Consider the following 15,026-nt stretch of genomic DNA (forward strand, 5'->3'; position numbering starts at 1 on the left):
GCCAACTGAAGTCGCGAGTCAGGCGTAAAGACTAGTTTTCGATGGTACCGACTCATCTCACAGCCGATTCGAAAAACTAATCGGGAGGCAGACTGATCGGCGAGAGTCGCTAGCAATAGCCAATCATATCTTTCGCATATAACACGTGACATCATTAAACACAATTTCTAGCGCGAGAAATACGTGTTGGTAGCACCTAATGCAGGTATATACTGTAATTCCATAGACTGAAGCTTTATCCATAGACACAGTGGGCTGGAAAGCCACTCTGCTCAAGTTGTGTGGCTGAATTCCAAATCGCTTTAACTCCCCTATATAAGTGCACTATTTAAGGTTGGAAATAATAGCTCATGCAGCCTAGATAGTGCGCTACATATTCCGTGTTGTGTCATTTGTAATTCAGCCTGTAGCATCTTCAAGTGTTGGATTTAACAGTAACTATATCCAATAGCCAATCACAAAGCTATTAAGTTGTCACGTGTCGCTTCAATCGCGACTGCACTCGTCAACAGTCGGGGGATATGTGCGTGCCCTGTCGGGAGTCGGCTCTGAAATGGGTCGGTTCGGTACCGCGTGGATCGCCATGGTGTGCGGCTAGCTTAAGTCCATGCTTAATCTGGCTTCTGCAGTAAACAAAGGTCGCACGTTTGACGTCAGGGCAGATTTGTTGTCATTTTTTTGGCGCAGATTGTGACGTTCTAAAACGCAAACCTCCGGTTATCTCTGTCTACACGAAAAGGCATACACGGAGTTTTCAAAAATCTTCACTTTGCCCGGAGTTTTTTTAAATATTCGTTTTTGATGTGTTTTCATGTGGATGACAGGCCAAAACGTAGAAAAATATCTTCGATTTAGCAGATACCCGGCTACGTGTGGACGGGGTCTCAGCTGACAAAGTTTTTTTGGGCGGGCCTCATCAAGCACTGAAGATGATTTAAGGGCTGAAACAGTCATGTGGGAGGCACACTCTGAGGCCCTACTGTCCCCTAGCACATTGGACAGTGTCAGTAATACGGGGTCGGTAAAAAAAAAAACCGCCAAAGTGAAAGTGCTATCTGCCGGTAAGCAACTGAAGCAAGCCACGTTTTGGGGGGTTTAGCGTGTTGAGTTCCCGTGGCTAACGTATGATGAAAAACGCTGTGTCATTCTGTGTTTGGTTTGTAATGCCGCTTTTCCACTACAAACGCGGCTGAGTCGTGCCGTGCCGAGTCGAGCTGAGCGGGGCTGTTGGAGTTGCATTTCGACTACAACCGCGCTGAACCGTGCTGGCTGGAAGTGGGTGGACACATTGGGTGGAGTTAGTGAAAGTGGGTGGACGTCACGTGATGTCGTTAAGCAGCGCAAACAGTGACATCAGTGACAGTGGCGGAACAAGTCAGAGCCGGGCCGGGGGCGGGGCAAATGACCGGACCCTTTATTAAAGCTTATCATAACATCATTTTAGGCTACAAAATATCCGCAACTGCGGTGTTTACCAATTTCAACACTACCGGGTGCAACTATGTTATTTAGTACATCAAGTCCTTCAAACGAACATGTAACTCAGAAACAAAAAACATTAGGATACTGTACATGGCTCATAATAAAACATCAATAGCCTATACTGCGCACATTATTTGAAGGGCATACGAATGAGCGCTCAGAGGTTGCAACGGTGACAGGAAGAGTCAGAAATAAAAGGAGGGCGGTGCAAACCTCACTGAATGCACTGTGTTTACCAATTTCAACACTACGGGGTGCAACTATGTTATTTTGTACATTAAGTCCTTCAAACGAACATGTAACTCAGAAACAAAAAAACATTAGGCGACATACTGTACATGGCTCATAATAAAACATCAATAGCCTACTGCGCGCATTATTTGAAGGGCATACGGCGAGCCTTGCGCTCCGCGAACTCGTCCACGATGCTCTGTATGTCACTGATTCAGTGATCTTTTAAGCGGTAGTCTCACGACCCGGATAGTAAACAATAAACATGGAGGACATGGAGTCGTTAGTGTTGCTGGTCTTGGTGCTGTGCTGTGGCTTGTTGTCGGTGACAACGCCAACAGATACTGGCAAGAGCGTATAGATGAGGCGAGGCGCATAAGGCTTCAGAAATTCTCGTAATTCGTAATTATTCTCCTTCCGGGTTTGCAGTGTTTACAGATCCCAGCGCGCTCGCGGGGCGTGTGTGGGTATGTGAGGACACTCCTCCTCACCAATCAGTGCACAGGGGAGTGTCTGCTCACGCCTCCAGCCTCAGTCGGCACGGTTTGGCTCGCTTCAGCCCCACTCCAAAACGGTGCGAGTTTTAGGGGCTAAGCAGGGCTGAAACGAGCTGAGTCGTGCCGGTTTTTGGTAGTCGAAACGCGAGCCGTGTCGGGCTGAAGTGAGCTGAAGCGAGCTGAAGTGAGCTGAAAAAGGGTAGTGGAAAAGGGCCATAAATCGACAGGAAAATCAAATTCCTTCACTGTTAGTTGTTCCAAGATTCTTCTCTGCTCTGTTCAATTGTAAGTTTTCTGTTGAAGTAAACGGTAAAGGAAGTCTGAATGCCTCTTTTAAATAATCCCATGCTAAAATAATCTTAAGACCAAACTACAGAGGTTAATTTTAGCTTGATGGTGCACAGGCTGCCCAAAATCAAGTCTCTCTTATTTGAGGTTGGAGTGGAACCCACATTTTATATGTAATGGAGAGGCCTAGCTGTATCTGTACAAAGATTTGAATTGTGCCAGTTTGGCTGGACTCAGGGTGTCTACAGGTTTGTCCAAGTTAAATTTAAGACTTTTTAAGACTTTTTCATACCATGTTCCAAAAAAAATTCAGACCAAATCTAAAGTCACGCAAAAACGTACTCTTCTGAGGAAAAAAAACCCCAAAAACATTTTATATATATATATATATATAAAAAATTTAATGTAACTTATTGTTCTTGTAAACATTCACCAGAAAACACTATTCTAGTAGAAGTACTTCATTTATTTTCCTTGACAGGCATTCACTCACTCAGAACACAATATAAGGATAAACTTGTAACTATGTGACAATCAGAATGCAGTCACAACGTTTGAATCCAATGTAACACTGAAAATGTGAATGAAGTCACACAGAACCCAATGCAACAGTTTTTTTTAAATTATTATTTTCTCTGCTTGGGGAGTCGCATTGTAAGCAGAATTGTTCAATTCCATCTTTGGTCAAACAACAATGCAGAAAACAACAGTTAAACAATGTGAATGCACATACACCTGAAACTTCGGCTCACTCACTTGAAAGGTACGCTCACTTGCACTTCTTAAAACACTTGGAACGATACCCACACACAAACAATACTATTCTCTCACATGCATGCAATAGAATATATTCTCTCTCACACACACACACAATATTCCCTTACATCTCGCAGATCTATCCTCTTCTCCACGACCGTTAGTGGTGGCAGCGCTGAAGTCGGATATTTGAGGCTGATGCTCGCGGCCTTTAGCAAAAGCAACGTGCTTGGCGCTCTTCATACGAGAGTCCACCGCTCTTATCCCCATTGTGCCCAGCTTAAAAGTCTTACAGCATGCTACACAGTATGCCTTGTTGGCATCTTTGGGTACAGCTTTCAGCCACCACGAGTATTTTGCATCTTGCAGCCAGTTATCATTAAATTTACATTTACCCATTGTGGCTCGGACTACCCTCCATCAACAGATCAGGCACTGAGTGGTTGTCAAGCACGCGTGTGTCTAGCAACCAGTAGATTCGGAGCCTGTGCGGTATAATTGTGAGCATCAAAAACGATTAAACTTTTTCCCCATCCAAAGTGTACCACATTTTAACGATATGACTGAGTAAAATCTCCATAAATTTAAGATTGAAAATTTAAGACCACGGGGTTTGAAATTTAAGACAATTTAAGACTTTTTAATGGCCTTATTTTAGGAAAATTAAATTTAAGACTTTTTAAGGACCCGCGGCCACCCTGTGGAATAAACTTGTATCGAGTCCACTTTGATAAGTCAGTAACTAAGGAAAAATACAGACAAAGAGAAGAAAAAATAAGACAAAAAGTGAACACTACTTTGACTTGATTTTTCAAGGGAAAAAAAAAAAGAATATTTTTCAGAACCCAGGGTGAACTCTGGTTAAATTGTGCACTATCAGGGCTATAATAAAGATGTTATAAAGGTCTGGAACAAGTAAAAACCTGACAGGAATTTAGCCAAAACATAGTTTCTTCTATGAGGAGATTGATAGAACTTTCAACAACTTAATCATGCACCCAAATGAACAAAGAAATGGTTACAGGATGCTAAATCAATCTTTTGCATCTCAGTTTCAGGTTTTGAATGCCACTGAAAACCTGAGGATTAACTGAAGAGGTGAGACAATAAGCACAATCCTAAGAATAAGTGCAAGGAGGAGTGTACAAGGTGTTTAATAAAATATTCTCCAGACAAATATGAATCACTATTGTTATTGTAAATGTTATTAAGCTTTGAGAAGTGTGTCAAGATTTGTGAAGTTCATAGTCAGTGTATTAAGATTGTTAGCTGAAGAATGATTTCGACTCACCAGTTGTAAATATGGAAGCACCTTGGCTAGGATGGAATCTGTGACTTTCTCCACTGCCTCCAGAGCAGGAACAATGGTTGCCGAATAGAAAGAAAAAATCACTCGCAGCTGCGCACATTTTCCTTCATGAACAAACCGTGAATAGGCCTAAAAGAACAGTCATGTTGCCCTATTAATCACACTATAACAGCACATATCTCTGTAAGACAGCACAACAAATTAGCCTTGGTTAAAGATGGTTTACCTCGACTGACTTTTTCACCAGAGTGCAGATGAAATCCATAAAACTCAGATCTTTATAACAGTGAGTCAGGAGAGTCCCTCTTGCCAAAGGAACTCCAGGTTTCTATGGAGCAGAGAGAGAGAGAAAATTTGATTTGTTCGTGGTGGAAATATCGGATGCCACATCTGCAATGAGGCAAAGATTCTCTTGCTTTCCCTTATTTATTGCTATGGAAGAGTGAAGAGTTGTGGCTCACATTTTCGACATATCTTTGAAACGTGACGGGCATTTTACAAACAGGCATTAAAACGGGTCAGGGGTGAAAAAGGTGAGAAGGGTGCGCGAGTGGTGACGTGGCCTCTGGTGTTGTTTTATTTTGTTTGGGGGGGGGGCCTCCTCCAGAATAAATATTATAGCCTCCTTACTAAGTATACTGTACTGACATTTGCACAAGGACATACAGTACAAATACAAATACATGTAGTTATAGTGAAATTATGACCTGGAAAAAAATGCGAATAATAGAACGAAGAAAGTGGAGAACACACAAGGAATAGTGATCTTTTTTTCCTTTTATTTGCCTGGACCACCAGTGTCTCCCTGGCCCACTTTCGCCGAGTTGCCACATGTTTCAGCCTTGCCCGCTTCTCTCCTTCAGCAGTCTGTTTCTGGGCCTGCTGAGCACTGCAATTTGCTTGAGAGCCATACTTGCTCTGCTGCTTTTCCTCCTTGTTCACCCTCTGCTGGTGTTTGTATGTGGCTGCTGCAGAGTTAATGTTCTTGCACAATGTTCTGTCCACTTCCCCAAACTTCACGTCCTCCCTTCTAAAGAGCTGCATAGCTGTCTTCCCCCTGAACATCAGCGTGTACTTGACCGTCTGTATTGCATTAAATGTTTCCACATTCATATTGCCACTCCTTTGATCAATTACATCATTCATCAGACTAAATGAGGACTCGACTCTAGGTCCATGAAAGATGGAGAGGCAACACTTAACCAGTGCACCCAGGGAGGGGTACTTGTCTGGTTTGTCGAAGACATGACCCCACCACTCCACGATGCTCTCTCCCTCCTTGAAGCTGGGGATGGTCAGGTCAACACTGAACCGCACAAGTTCCCTCTGGATAGCCTGGTCTGCTGGCAAGAGGTGCCCCAGCATACCACTCAGCCTGCCAAGATATGGAAGTACCTGCAGCTTTCAGTTCTTTTTAAATCAAGGCTGAATACTTTCTTCTTTGCTGCTGTCTTTTATTAAATCAAATTTGAGACTTTTAATTTGATTTCTTTCAGCACGGACAGCACTACAAAATGGCGTCTCCACTATACAGTGCCCTATATAGTGAGTAGCGAGCAATTTCGGACACGGGGATTGTCAAAAGACGCGCGCGCCCTCTTTCGAATGCTGACGTAATCAAGCCGGAAGTTTTGTTTGTTTTGATAGCAATCAGGAAAGTTTGAAAAAAGTAGGAAATTCAGTCCGATGACTCAATCCAGCTTCCAGCTTCTTGTGGTCTGGTCTGCACTCTGACTGATGTGTGCACGCTCTGGCCAGCAGGAGAAGAGGCGCAAAATGATACTGCTTGCCCTTCGCAGCGAGATGTACTCGTCGCTATGGCGTCAATATCAAAGCAGGAGGAGGAGGCGCAAACCGGCACGAACTGTCTATGGGTGCGAAGCAACCTCCTTGCCCTTTGGGTCAATATCAAACCCCCCCCCCAATTTTTTTTCTCATCGGATCTACACGATTCACGCAAGTCACCCATTTTGGTTTCAAAACGGCGAATTTTGCTGAAAGGTGAGGGATTTTCATGTATGTACGAAACAAACACCCCCCTCAACTCATACTGATTTAAAACGTTTACCTGAAGTGCATGCAGCAGGAGAAGAGGCGCAAAATGATACTGCTTGCCCTTCGCAGCGAGATGTACTCGTCGCTATGGCGTCAATATCAAAGCAGGAGGAGGAGGCGCAAACCGGCACGAACTGTCTATGGGTGCAAAGCAACCTCCTTGCCCTTTGGGTCAATATCAACCCCCCCCCCAATTTTTTTTCTCATCGGATCTACACGATTCACGCAAGTCACCCATTTTGGTTTCAAAACGGCGAATTTTGATGAAAGGTGAGGGATTTTCATGTATGTACGAAACAAACACCCCCCTCAACTCATACTGATTTAAAACGTTTACCTGAAGTGCATGCAGCCAGTGCCACCTGTGTGTGGGATCCTCGATCTTAAAAAGCTGAATGACTCGTACAAACACTTTAGTCTCATGATATGGCAACACGCATGCAATCAGACTGTCCTGATTGTACAAGTGAATGTGGAACCTGAAATACAGTCATAAAAGAAAAACAATCAGCGTACACCTGCCGAGTGTCTGCCAAGATGTGTGTTCAAACGTGATAACCAACAGCAGTGTACCTGTGTACAAGCCATTCCAGACACTTCAGCGCAGGCTTGAGCAGGAAGTATGGGGATAGACGAATGAGGAACAGTGAGATGTCCTTGTCTAGTTTCTGGTTTACCTCCTTGGACTGCACACTACGCTCAAGCCTTAAGGAAGCCTGGCTAAAGAGGGTTTCCTGAAACTCTTCGAATGCTGGCTCAATTCCAAGCAGCTCATCAAGCCCTGTGCAACCTGCACAATGGACAGATAGACTTTAGCAAGAAACCACAATACAGCAGAATACAGTATTTTTGACAATTATTTAAGCAATCCAGGAATCATGTATGGTAGAGCATTTATGTGAGCTGCATCACATTCCATAGTGTGCGTTTGTGGACATGCTTTGCGTCATGCTTTGTAGTATGTGAGAAATGCACCGATATGGAGCTTGGAAGCTGACAAAAGTATCTGAAGATGCATTTCATATCTTAGAATCTCTTACATTCCATAAAATTCATTTTCTACATTGTATTTAAGAAATTTATCTGTTTTCTGCCAGTGTTTTTCTATTTTGAACTTGGCTGGGGTAAGATTAGTCTTTGAATATATAACGAAAATACAGGTAACAGTTCGGAGCTAATAAAAAACCAAGTAGAACCCTACAATGTCTTGCAAAAGTATTCATCCCCCTTAGTGTTTGTCCTGCTTTGTCGGATTACAAGCTGGGATTAAAATGGATTTTTGGGGGGTTAGCACCACTCAATTTACACAACATGCCAACAGCTTTAAAGGTGCATCTTTTGTGCCACAAACAATAAGATTAAAAAATAAATAAATAAATAAATAACAGAAATCTGGAGTGTGCATAGGTACTTACACCCTTTTGTATGAAACCCCTAAATAAAACCTGATACAACCAATTCACTTCATAAGTCACATAATTAGTTGATTAAGAGCCATCTGTGTGCAATCAAAGTGTCACAAGTGTCTGCATAAATCCACCTGGTCTGGAAGGACCCTGACTCTGCAACACTACTAAGCAAGCAACATGAAAACCAAGGAGCCTCCAAACAGGTCAGAGACAAAGTTGTGGAGAAGTATAGATCAGGATCAGGTAATAAAAATATCCCACACTTGGAATATCCCACAGAGCACCATTAAATCTGTTATAGCAAAATGGAAAGAATATGGACCACTACAAACCCGACAAGAGAAGGCCGCCCACCATAACTCACAGACTGGGCAAGGAGTGCATTAATCCGAGATGCAACAAAGACACCAAAGAAAACACTGAAGGCACTGCAAAGATCCACAGCGGAGATGGGAGTATCTGTCCATAGGACCACTTTAAGGCATACACTCCATAGAGCAGGGCTTTACAGGAGAGTGGCCAGAAAAAAAGCCATTGCTTAAGAAAACACATTTGGAATTTGCCCAACAGCATGTGGGAGACTCCCCAAACACATGGAAGATTCTCTGGTCAGATGAGACTAAAATTGAACGTTTTTGCCATCATGAGAAATGCCATGTGTGGCACAAACCCAATACTTCCCACCACCCTGAGAACACCATTCCTACAGTGAAGCATGGTGGTGGCAGCATCATGCTGTGGGGATGTTTTTCATCTTCAGGGCCAGGAAAGCTGATTAAGATTGAAGGAAAAATGGATGGCACTAAATACAGGGAAATTCTGGAGGAAAACCTGTTTGAGTCGGCCAGAGGTTTGAGAGTGGGACGAAGGTTCATGCTCCAGCAGGACAATGACCCTAAACATACTGCTAAAGCTACACTGGAGCGGTTTAAAGGGAAACATTTAAATGTCTTGGAATGGCCTAATCAAAGCCCAGACCTCAATCCAATTGAGAATCTGTGGCATAACTTGAAGATCTCTGTACACCAACGCAACCCATCTAACTTGAAGGAGTTGGAACAGTTTTGCCTTGAGGAATGGGCAAAAATCCCAGGGGCTAGATGTGCTAAGCTAATCAAAACATACCCCAAGAGACTTGCAGCTGTAATTGCAGCAAATGGTGGCTCTACAAAGTACTGACTTGGGGGGGGGGGGGGGGGGGGGGGGGTATACCTATGCACACTCCAGATTTGTTTTTTCATCTTATTGTTTGTCATCATCATAAAAAAATAAAAATAATAATTTGCACCTTTAAAGTGGTAGGCATGTTGTGTAAATCAAATGGTGCTAAACCCCCCCCCCCCCCCCCCCCCTCCCCAATAAATAAATTTTAAAAATCCATTTTAATTCCAGCTTGTAATGCCACAAAACAAGACAAACACACACAAAAGGGGGCTGTAAATATTTTTGCAATATACTGTAAATACAAATCTCAAATTAAAATCTTAAAAATACATTATGTAAATTAGATTAAAATTAGATGAAGGATCTGAGATTCCCAGGGAACAAATCAAGGGTTTTATTCGACTCAAATAGCTAGTTTTCTACAGTGATGTTAATATTCAGTGCCAAGCACCAAACTGAAATTCCTATGGACCCTTTTCACGTGATGTCACAACAAACGCGGCCGCCATTTTGGACATGTACTACCAGTAGTCTACCACAGCCAACAACGAGGAACGACAGCGAAGCATCGAAAGGAATATAGCCATCAAAGAAAGTTTTTACTTTCAGCAAGACTTCCATCATGCCATTATATTGTTGTGCATCTGGATGTAGTAACCATCAACACACAAGGCAAGATTTATCATTTTATCGGATCCCGACAGATGCTGACCGACGAAGAAGATGGATGGTCTCTAAAATATTGGCAAAATGATGTTTATTGACATAGCAATTGTGTGTAACGGGAAGCATTTGCATATCTGAAGTGTTGTGTTTACATCAAAGATAAAATAAACCGATATGACAACGACTGCTGCTGCCAGGTTGGGGACACAAACTAGTAGAAAGGAAGTGTGCCAACAGGCTTCCTTTGTGGTTGATTCTGCTTTAAGGTAAGATGCATTTAATTATTCGTCTGCTGTGGGTTTGGAATCGGTAGCCTGACCGATTCGTTCATGTTTGTGGTGCCATTTGTTTGTTGACGCGTGTTGAAATGGAAGATTGGTTGTTGACATGATTTCCAGCGTGATGCTTTGGTGCTGCTGTGGATCAGATGTGTTGAGTAGCCTGACTGGTTTTTTTTTCTTGCGTGTGGTATCATTGTTCACGCGAGGTTGTTTTTTGAACATGCCAATGCGGACACGATTTCCCCTGATGAGTTATGACTTCAGACGCGATGCGTGTGTGGAGGTGTGGAGTCCGCGTGATATGTGCATAAGATAGGCTTCTCATGTGTTTGGAGATCCGCGCTCCGAGACAAGCGCAAGCACCCCCCCCCAGGGAAAAAAAGGGACCCCCCGAAAATATCGGCATAGTTTGAACACTGGGTTGGAGAAAGTAATGGCAAATAGTGAGTGCACAAACCATAGAAGGTAAACTGTACACAGCGCCAGGGCAGTGTGATGGTATGTCTACTTTTAGGCTACATCCACACGACAACGGCAACGAGATGTTATTTAAAAATATATTGCGTCCAAATGGGCAACGATCAGTAAAATATCAGGTCCATATGGCAACGCAACGCTTGCTGAAAACGATGCAATACACATGCCACACCTCTAGGGGCGCTGTAAGACGGTCCCTTCGGAGACACCAGAACAATAGAAGAAGTAACGACGCAGGCGCATAAACTATTATGCGCAAGACTTCATATTAGCCACAAAGTCAGGAAAATCTGTTCGTAAAATTACATTATAATGACCAAATACAATGAAAAGTATTTTTCCAGTCTCACCTGTGAAAGGTAATCCCATGTGATCTCGTTTGGACAGAAAACCTGTTGGTACAGTTAAACGCAGCTAATCTTTATTCTCCGCTTTGACCTTTCCAAAATGGCGGCGAGGATGACGCATGATTCTACGCGGAAGGCGGCGTCTTTAATGGTCCGGAATAAAGTGAATGCTACACGTTGATGGAATTAATTTGTTGTTTCTCACCTGTGAAAGGTAATCCCATATGATCTCGTTTGGACGGTAAACCTGTTGGTACATTTAAACGCAGCTAATCTTTATTCTCCGCTTTGACCTCTCCAATATGGCGGCGAGGATGACGTATGATTCTACGCGGAAGGCGGCGTCTTTAATGGTCCGGAATAAATTGGATTAATTTGCTCCTCTACGCCCTTTTTGAGGAATGTATTGTCGGACTTAAATCAACATCTGAAGAGATGAGATCGCTCCTTTTTTTCCCTATTTTTGCTGGCGGGATTGCACCATTACACAATAAATATTCATAGTGAAAATATTTTGTAAGCGTGTTTCATGAACCAAGTTATAGGATTTGTTGACAACTCGCATCGCAATGAGAAGATCATTGGCACTACTGGTGTTAAGAATCAGACCATTTCATAAATGAATATTTTGCTGTAGAGCTGCAGTGTTTGTACAACTGCATGTTTTTGCTTCACTGTCACTATTCTGCTTCTTGCATTACTACTGTGAACTAACACTGAACATAATAATAATAATAATAATAATAATAATATCCAAGCTCGTGTTTCACTCTCACTAGTGCTCTGTAAGGCTTTTTCCTGGTGATATTCGTTACACTTCTACCCGGCGTGAAGCACTCACAGTCATGTGGTTGTGACGTCATCGTAAACAAATCCGTTCTACTCATCCAGACGACTTCATAACGGCAACGTTGCCAGATCTTTCCACTCTGGAACCCGTTCTCAAAAAGATTACGTTTTGGGCACCCAAAACGCCGGTGCCGTGTGGACGCCAGGCCTAAACGATAAGCAACTGTATCGGAGTCACCTGAATCCGTTGCCATGTGGACAGGGCCTTAGATTGTGTTAGCTTATCAATGAACACACTCATCACTCGACGAGTTTCACGTCTTTACGACGGATACTTAAATGTGTGTTAGGTATTACTGTTGCAGTCTAAACAGTCATTGTAGCAGCTAGATGAGCGAGAACCGAAAGGGTCTGTGCCATAAACCGTTATTTCTTCATGTCCAAAATGGCAGTCGCGTTTACGAAGGTCACGTGAGTGAAAAGGGTCTATATAGACAAGCAAGGAACGCTGATTTGAAAACCAAGAAATTGCTTGTATTGGCACTGATCCAATGTCATTTTGACTATGCCAGCACATCCTGGTACACTGGGCTAACCAAGAAATATAAAACTCAGTTACAGTGTACTCAGAATAAAATTATTCGATATCTTTTAAATGTACCGGCCAGAACACATATTGGTGCTCACGAATTTGGACTAGTTGGTATGTTACCGGTTGAGTTACGTGTTAATCAGTTAAAATATAATTTAGTTTACAATATTGTTAATGCTCCAAATTATCTTTCCCATTCTTTTGAACTAACACGTAACCGACACTCTATCAATACAAGATCTAGTGCCATGTCCTTCCAAGTACCAGTTGTTAAGTCTCATGGTAAATCTTCATTTAGTTATTCTAGTATTTTGTTATGGAATGAATTACCTAGTCATATTCAAGGTGCTATCAGCAAGTCTCAGTTTAAACGTCTAGTCAAACAATTTTTATTCCAAAATCTTAGCAATCAGGAATCTAGTGTTTTTATTTTTTACTGATGAGGTTTTTTTCGATTGTATACCACCATTTTTGTTTTTTTATGATATTGTTGTATTTATTTTTTTTATACTTATATAACCTGTTAATTGTTTATTAGTCTATTTTTCTATTGTTAAGTTTACATTATGTTGTTCTTTGATATTGTCAGGTTTTTTTTTTTTTTAGGGACCACAATGGAAATAAGTGTTTACACTTTCCTGTGTCATCCCAATATTTTAATGTTTTTTGTACTTGTATTTTATATATTATGTACAAGATCATTTTTATATTGAATAAATCAACAACAAGGACATTCATATTTTTGTCATATTCCAAACTCCGGGCGGCATGGTGGTGTAGTGGTTAGCGCTGTCGCCTCACAGCAAGAAGGTCCGGGTTCGAGCCCCGTGGCCGGCGAGGGCCTTTCTGTGTGGAGTTTGCATGTTCTCCCCGTGTCCGCGTGGGTTTCCTCCGGGTGCTCCGGTTTCCCCCACAGTCCAAAGACATGCAGGTTAGGTTAACTGGCGACTCTAAATTGACCGTAGGTGTGAATGTGAGTGTGAATGGTTGTCTGTGTCTATGTGTCAGCCCTGTGATGACCTGGCGACTTGTCCAGGGTGTACCCCGCCTTTCGCCCGTAGTCAGCTGGGATAGGCTCCAGCTTGCCTGCGACCCTGTAGAACAGGATAAAGCGGCTAGAGATAATGAGATGAGATTCCAAACTCCATGTATCAAGTTCGGGGGGGGGAACGACACAATATCCTATTGTGTGCGTCTGTGTTCATACCCAAGGCATAGATAGTGCTCCTGTCCATGCTGGCAGCATCTTGAGGACTGAAGAGCACAGAAGCGACCTCCCTCCGGCTCAGCAGACTCGGGTCACTTTGCGGCAAAGCGAGCCGCTTCAACTGGTGTGCTAATGACGTCATCCCAACTACTTTCTGTAGATCTAAAACACATAAAGGCTTGATTTAAATATATGTGTACAACTACGATGAGCATTGCTACACTACAAGTGTTGATGGGACCAAAATGTAACACGATAAATCTCCTCGTTAGACCACACATGTCCAGCTGTGTGTGTTCTGTGGGCCTTGTTGGCCTGCACGTTATACACAAAACATACAGCCAGGGTTATTCATGCTGTCTCTTTGTGTTCTTCGTTAGCTATCAAAATGAACAACACAGGTCTAAGTAAAAACAGCTCGGTTTTTTTTTGGCATTCAATTGGTAACAGGAAAAAAAACCACAAACTTACCTCCCTTTAAGGTCTCACATGTGCTGCTGAAGCATAAACTTCTTCTACTGTGTTACAGTAAGAGCAGCGGTTCCCTCGAGCTCCCTCTAGAGGAATAGAGTCCGCTGCCATTAGAGTGCCTTGACAGCTATCATTCCTGTCTCACCCGCAGAGCCATCAGCATCGCTGGCGACACCTCCCACCCTTCACACTCACTCTTCAGCTTCCTGCCCTCAGGGAAAAGGTACCGGAGCCTCCAGGCCCGCTCCACAAGACTGCTAAACAGCTTCATCCACCAGGCTGTCAGGATGCTGAACTCTGTCCACTACAGGGGCGATTGTAGCATCTGGTCTTTGGGGGTGCTTAGCCCCCAGAGCTGACAGAGGCACCTGACTTGAACGACAGTGTTTCCACGTTTATTCCGCATTTAGACTAGACTTAACTAGACAAGAAGACTAGACTAGACAAGACTAGACTTATGCAATGTTTTAACAGAAGCTGACCCAATAAACTATGATATCTACACATTTACAACCACTGACACAAATATTTACGTTATATTTTTAACTAAACAAGACCTACTACTGCATTTGTAATGTTGGAGCTATTCATTTTGAACAGTGGTAATTGTTAATTAATGTGTTATTGTGTAATAAGTGTGTATTATTATGATTTTACATTAGTTTACATTAGTAAACACTATGTTCATTCTCATCTCATTATCTCTAGCCGCTTTATCCTGTTCTACAGGGTTGCAGGCAAGCTGGAGCCTATCCCAGCTGACTACGGGCGAAAGGCGGGGTACACCCTGGACAAGTCGCCAGGTCATCACAGGGCTGACACATAGACACAGACAACCATTCACACTCACATTCACACCTACGCTCAATTTAGAGTCACCAGTTAACCTAACCTGCATGTCTTTGGACTGTGGGGGAAACCGGAACACCCGGAGGAAACCCACATGGACACGGGGAGAACATGCAAACTCCGCACAGAAAGGCCCTTGCCGGCCACGGGGCTCGA

The 15,026-nt window shown here is 43.0% G+C and overlaps 1 protein-coding gene across 1 annotated transcript in view; it reads right to left on the minus strand.

Annotated features, from left to right (window-relative positions):
- Positions 1–14,106, minus strand: part of heatr1 (HEAT repeat containing 1) — a 78,743-nt gene extending 64,637 nt beyond the window's left edge. Inside the window, exons 1-6 of the mRNA XM_060939483.1 lie at positions 14,022–14,106; positions 13,551–13,712; positions 7,192–7,408; positions 6,956–7,097; positions 4,790–4,891; positions 4,546–4,692 (exon numbers count right to left, since the gene is read on the minus strand). Coding sequence (XP_060795466.1) covers positions 4,546–4,692; positions 4,790–4,891; positions 6,956–7,097; positions 7,192–7,408; positions 13,551–13,692 — 750 coding nt within the window. The 5' untranslated portion in view covers positions 13,693–13,712; positions 14,022–14,106. The remainder of the gene's footprint in view (positions 1–4,545; positions 4,693–4,789; positions 4,892–6,955; positions 7,098–7,191; positions 7,409–13,550; positions 13,713–14,021) is intronic.
- Between the last annotated feature and the right edge of the window lie 920 nt (positions 14,107–15,026).

The sequence above is a fragment of the Neoarius graeffei genome, chromosome 14 (genome assembly GCF_027579695.1).
Source record: "Neoarius graeffei isolate fNeoGra1 chromosome 14, fNeoGra1.pri, whole genome shotgun sequence".
NCBI lineage: Eukaryota > Metazoa > Chordata > Actinopteri > Siluriformes > Ariidae > Neoarius > Neoarius graeffei.